Below are 6,000 nucleotides of genomic sequence, written 5' to 3'. Positions count from 1 at the left end.
TTTGATTTGTCAAAATCAGCTGAAATCAAGTGTAGTTTTATTTTCTATTTATTTGAACCTACTTGAAAATGAAAAAGCTATATTTCTTAAGTAATTACAGAAATTTCTTCAAAAATGCTTGGGCAGCAAGATGTTACAGTAATTCTACTAAAAATAATGTCAATGAAATGGAAAATATTCGTAATATTGGTATTTTAGCGCACATTGATGCAGGTTAGGTTTTGATTTCATTTCATCTATTTTACTGTGAATGTATTTGCACATAGCACGGAAAAAATCTTAACTTATGTTTTCTCAAATGGACCGGAGTGTACTTTAAGTACACTGCAGTCTATACTGTCTATAGATTTAAAATTCAGTTGCTTAAACAATAGCATGTTCGATGTCTGTATCATATAAACAAAGGTAGATTCTAAAATATGATCTAATGAATGTATGCAATCTCATACTAGAAAATACCGTAGTAATACTTATAATTGTACTTCAGCGTACCAGTGGCAAACTTTCCTAGCAAGTTAAATGTGAAATCAATAAGTATTACAATCCAACTGCAACTTCGACCCCATAAGATGTGTTGAAATCACACTTTCTTCTTCGTCGGTTCCTCATTACTGAGGGTCATAACCACCTTGGTCCAGTTTTTGCACCAGCTTCCTCCAATGCTGCCTGCACTCGGCTTGCTTAATGGCGCTCGGGACGCTGATGTTTGTGGCCTCCTTGACAATGTCCATCTACCTGGTTGGCAATCTTCCTGGACTTCTCTTTCCTTCCACCGACACACGTGGCCCGACGAAATCCTGACAACTTGGAAAAATTAATAGTTGTAGGTCATGTGATAGGAAAGAGAAATCACACTAGAATGAACTGTCCTCTATGAGTGGATGATTACTTTAATGGTGTACCATTTTACAGGTAAAACAACGACAACAGAAAGAATGCTGTTTTACTCAGGCACCATCAGATCTATGGGAGAGGTGCATCATGGGAATACCGTCACAGATTACATGGAACAAGAGAGGCAAAGGGGAATCACAATCACTTGTAAGTAGAAGCTTTAGTTAGAATTCTTGAATGGTTAGAAGATATGATTTAAATAATATTGTTCTGGATCAACAGCACTTTATTCTAAAAATTCTTTATTTTATTTCGGTTACTTTATTCTAATTATTATCACAGGTATATTTAATGTAGAGGCACTAAATAAAATGTGATACAAGTACAGTACTAATAATAGGGTTCAAGTAATACTTATTACACATATTAGAGTATTAAGCGGTAGGCAGCAGCTTGGCTCTGCCCCTGGCATTGCTGAAGTCCATGGGGGGCGGTAACCACTCACCATCAGGTGGGCCGTATGCTTGTCTGCCTACAAGGGCAATAATATATATAAATATAATATATAATATATATAAATAAAAAAATAAGACTCCAAAAATTAATCACATTAAGTAGTAGTTTTGAAATTGAAAAGGCCTTAATTTTTATAATTATATTATTTATGTACTGTTTTTATGTACCATCTCAGCTGCAGCAGTAACAATCCCTTGGAGAGGAGGGCAGATCAATCTAATAGATACACCAGGACACATAGACTTCACAATGGAGGTCGAACAGAGTTTGGCTGTTCTCGATGGTGCAGTTATAGTCCTTGATGGATCTGCCGGTAAGCAACACTGGTAGTTGATTGATCTTTAAGGCTTGTTGAAACACAAGTACATTATAGTTGCCCTGAGCAAATTTTGTTTATAAAAAAGTACTTTTAATGTTAAAATAAAAAGTTATACAATACAAATACAATAATTCTATTACTAGACTAACTATAACTAAACTCAAAAAGTATATAACAAAGAATAAATCGAACTCTGGGAAAAAGGCAATTTCCATATAAAATCAAATTTCTGTAGTTGTAATGCAAACTAATTGTTTTAAGTAGTGCACATAGAACTGTTGATTGTCTGAAGAAGGTTTCAATGGTTATAAATGTTCTTCCAAAAAGTTCAAGTAATACTACAAAGAATGTTACATGGTAAATGGTTCCATGCAGCATATTAAAAGTATATTATGTAATAAGCTCTCAGGTCTGAGATTGGGTAGTCCCTCTGTTTTGTTTTATAAAATTTGTATGTATGGAACGTGAAATGTGTTGCTGACCTGTTAGTAACTCATACATTTTAGTTATCCACATGGAGAGGCTTTAGCTATTACACTCACAGTTTTCCAATAACTCATACCACTACGAATATTTTCCTTTACAGGTGTCGAAGCACAAACATTAACAGTGTGGAGACAGGCCATCGGGTACAGAGTACCTCGGATACTCTACTTAAACAAGATGGACAGGAATGACGCATTCGTGGAGGCTTGCGTGAACTCGGTCACAGAGAAGCTGCAAGCCACGCCTTTGCTACTCCACCACACCGTTAGGCACGAAGGACGACTCATTGGTACGACTTCTCAAGTTATTGCCTTTAGACCTGTTTTGTTAATGTCTTGGTAGGCAGACGAGCATACGGCCTACCTGATGGTGGGTGGTTACCGTCGCTTATGGACGTTATCAATGACAGGGGCACATCCAAGTCGGTGCCCTCTGGAATCTACTTACTAAGTGAGTAATTTAGGTACATAAAAAACTTTTTAAAATACTATACTGTAGGCGCGCCAGTTCATGTCCATCGGGGCGTGAGGCGACGCGCGGGGGGCAGCCCGCCCCGCCTTCGCCCGCCTCGCCGCACTTGTCTGATGTCGAGTGTTGTCCTTAATGGCTGTGACGCGCGCTTATCGATACCGCTATTGTATTATTTCATTGTGAATGGGCTGACCTTGCCGCGGTCTGCAACGCACCATGAGAGGCTGTATCCTCATTTGTATTCTGAGACCAACAAACATATTGTGTGATTTTTGTGTATTGTCGAATATGTAGGAGCCATTTTGTTTGGTTCGTATCGGACCTGTGCTCATCGCAACATTTGATTCGATCACACGTCGCCCGCGTATGCTTCAGTGACTTATCTAGTAAAGATTCTATAACTTTTGATTTTTCAACGAAATGTGTCGTGAACTCTTTTGTCTCGAAGACGAGAAAGATGATGATTTGCAACTTATTTGAACTATTTACATTTAGTGTCTTTTTTTAATATTATAATCAAATTGCATTGCAATTACAATTATTTCGGGTCAAAAGGACCGATCGACAGATCTCTAGTTTTCGTGGATAACTTCCGGTTCCATCCTTAGACTCTGGATGAATACTTAGGTCTAAAATATTTATCTAAGTAAAATATTACATGAACTAATAATGAACAATTTTCTCGCAGGACTAATAGATTTAATTAACCTAGAAGAGATAATATGGACTCAAGGACGAGGACAGAAGTTCACTCGAAGAAAACTGACGGAGAAAGACGACGGTCACAAATGGGAGGCGGCCGTTACTGACCATAGACAACTCGTGGACACTCTCTCTTCTATAGACGATGAGATAGCAGAGACAATCATAAACAACGAGTCTTTGGAGTTGAGCGCACGCGACATAGACAATGCGGTCAGAAGATCTACTATTAAAATGAAAGCTTTTCCCATTTTGTGTGGAAGTTCTTATAAAAATATAGGTAAGTGTGAAGGGTGCGGAGTTTGACCTCTTTCAGATAGGGAAATTATGGAGGGATTCTAAGGAAATGAGGATTTAAATTAAATTCAATACACCTCATTCGGATACCCGCTCCAGAGTACTTCACTTCAGTTACAAGTTTTTATCGCTTCTCCTGACCGTGCTCCGAGATAGACGCAGATCTCTCTGAAGGCTGGTGTATTGGACCCACATAGCAGTGCCTACCGTCATGTGGGATAGCACGGGCCGAAATGCTCATATTACAGTCATGGCATCAGCCGCAGCAGCAGCCATCAACGACGACTGGAACATCAGAAGTGCATCCAAAAAACCGGCGATACACTCGCATAGTCCTTTCCTAGGATTTCTTAGGATGACAACTTCTATAAAAGTCCTCTATGCCACAACCGGTCAAAAGCCTTCTCGATATCAATCCTCACCCGTGTAGTGTTATACTTTCCATTAGTTCCCGTGGTGCAGTGTTGCCGTACTAAATTAATGAGACAGAAGAAAAAAAACTACTATTTCTTAAAATTCCAACACTTTTTTATTTCTATAGGGGTTCAAACCTTGATGGACGGTGTCATGTCATATCTTCCAAGTCCCCTGGAAGGACACGAGCTGTATAAATGTTTCGGTGAGGAGCTAGCGGGCAGGGCTTTCAAAGTGATCCACGACGACCAGAGGGGAGTGCTGACCTTCGTGAGGCTGTACAGCGGCGAGATGAAGAAGGCCCAGAAGATCTACAACCTTGGACAGGACAGAAGCGAGCAGGTGAGGTTTGGTGTTCTTAACTCGTGAATAACTAAAGATACCACAGTCCTTTTAATTATTTATACATGAGCGGACCAGTTCACTACTTGTCGTATTTTAAGTGACCACTGCAGTATGGATAGCATAAATTGAATACCGCCACCCACCTCAAGGCGTTTGCAACTTGTGCTATAATGGCGGCGGCCTAACCCCTCCAACTGGCAAGATTACTGGTGGTAGGACGACTTGTGAGTCCGCACGGGTGAGTACCACTGCCCCGCCTATTTCTGTCGTGAAGCAGTAATGCGTTTCGGTTTGAAGGGTGGGGCAGCCGCTGTAAGTGAGACCTTAGAACTTATATCTCAAGGGGGGTTTACGTTGCTTGCGACTTTTACATTGTAGATGTCTATGGGCTCTGGTAACCACTTAGCTAGGTGGGCCATGAGCTCTTCCACCCATCTAAGCAATAAATAAAACAGGATGATGGTCGGTACCTGTCCGACGTTGCCACCAGCCCATTGCTGATGAGATGTCATTACGACATGTAATATGTGCAGTGTGAGGTGATATAGGTTAAATATGTTTGTGATGTATGTTGTGTGATATTGTATTTATTTGCACAAAAGGGCGATGAGATTTCGCGTCGAAGTTGGGAGGATGTCACGCGACAATCGCATTCTAGCCGATTCGAGATTTTATACAATTAGAAATGTTTGTGAATATACTTGAACTAACCAGACGGGCGCGCTGTACGTGGCGTTGGCTGACGAGTATCGTCCAGTGGAGTCAGTGGCCGCGGGCAACATCGCCGTCGTGGGGTCACTCAAGGTGAGTACTCACTCACCTGCTGTCTGGGACGTGCTCCGCGAGGGTGGCGAGCGATTACTAGCGACGCGACACGCAGCCATGTACTTTGATCATGTCCCTGGGCAGCTGGGCCCGCAGAGGTGTCAAGATAAGTGCGGTCATGAGACGGCAATAATAACCCTCTTATCGTGACCGCCACTAATCTATACTAATATATAAATCTACAGTGGTTTTTACGGATGTTCCGTTATAACTACTGAACCGTGCATCCGATTGACTTTAAACTTAGTATCCGCGTAGAAAATACATGTACTTAATGGATAGGCTAATATTTATATGAGTGTTGGACTCCCTACACCAGTTGCGGGGGCGTTAATGATGAGAATCTTTGTGGGGGTGAGAAATAATAATGTTAATTTTCAATGCCCAGCGAAGCGGACAGGTACAGCTAGTTACTTATACAACCGCGACGGCGCAAAGCAAAGCCGCCATCGCTCGAGGCACGTCTTGTCGGATCCTCCGGAGTCACTCTCGGTGCTTTTAGGTTTCTCAAGCATCGGGCACCATCCACGCTCTACTCGTCTAACCTAACTAACTAACCCATAGACACAGACAGCCCACTGAGTTTCTCACCGGATCCTCTCAGTAGGTCGCGATTCCGATCCGGTGGTAGATTCTGCGAAGTACTGCTCTTAATAGGGCTAGTGTTAGCAAGTTCTCTCAGGTTGGGTCCGTGAGTTCATCTACCCGCCAAGGCGTAGCTGGATTAGCCTCATAGGCTACCAGCGGATAATGGGGTGAAGAAAGAAGATAATAATGATCGATTATTTCTC

General features: G+C 41.6%; 1 protein-coding gene across 1 annotated transcript in view; it reads left to right on the top strand.

The window, feature by feature from the left end:
- LOC101746335 (ribosome-releasing factor 2, mitochondrial) overlaps positions 1 to 6,000 on the top strand; it is a 12,754-nt gene continuing 6,754 nt past the window's right edge. The window contains exons 1-7 of the mRNA XM_004925665.5: positions 1 to 213; positions 913 to 1,041; positions 1,526 to 1,663; positions 2,256 to 2,444; positions 3,315 to 3,608; positions 4,167 to 4,381; positions 5,099 to 5,188. Of these exons, the coding sequence (XP_004925722.1) occupies positions 69 to 213; positions 913 to 1,041; positions 1,526 to 1,663; positions 2,256 to 2,444; positions 3,315 to 3,608; positions 4,167 to 4,381; positions 5,099 to 5,188 (1,200 nt within the window). The 5' untranslated portion in view covers positions 1 to 68. The remainder of the gene's footprint in view (positions 214 to 912; positions 1,042 to 1,525; positions 1,664 to 2,255; positions 2,445 to 3,314; positions 3,609 to 4,166; positions 4,382 to 5,098; positions 5,189 to 6,000) is intronic.

This window comes from Bombyx mori, chromosome 25 (genome assembly GCF_030269925.1).
Source record: "Bombyx mori chromosome 25, ASM3026992v2".
In the NCBI taxonomy this organism is placed as follows: domain Eukaryota; kingdom Metazoa; phylum Arthropoda; class Insecta; order Lepidoptera; family Bombycidae; genus Bombyx; species Bombyx mori.
The sequence above is the reverse complement of the archived record's forward strand: the minus strand, read 5'-3'. Positions and strand labels throughout refer to the sequence as shown.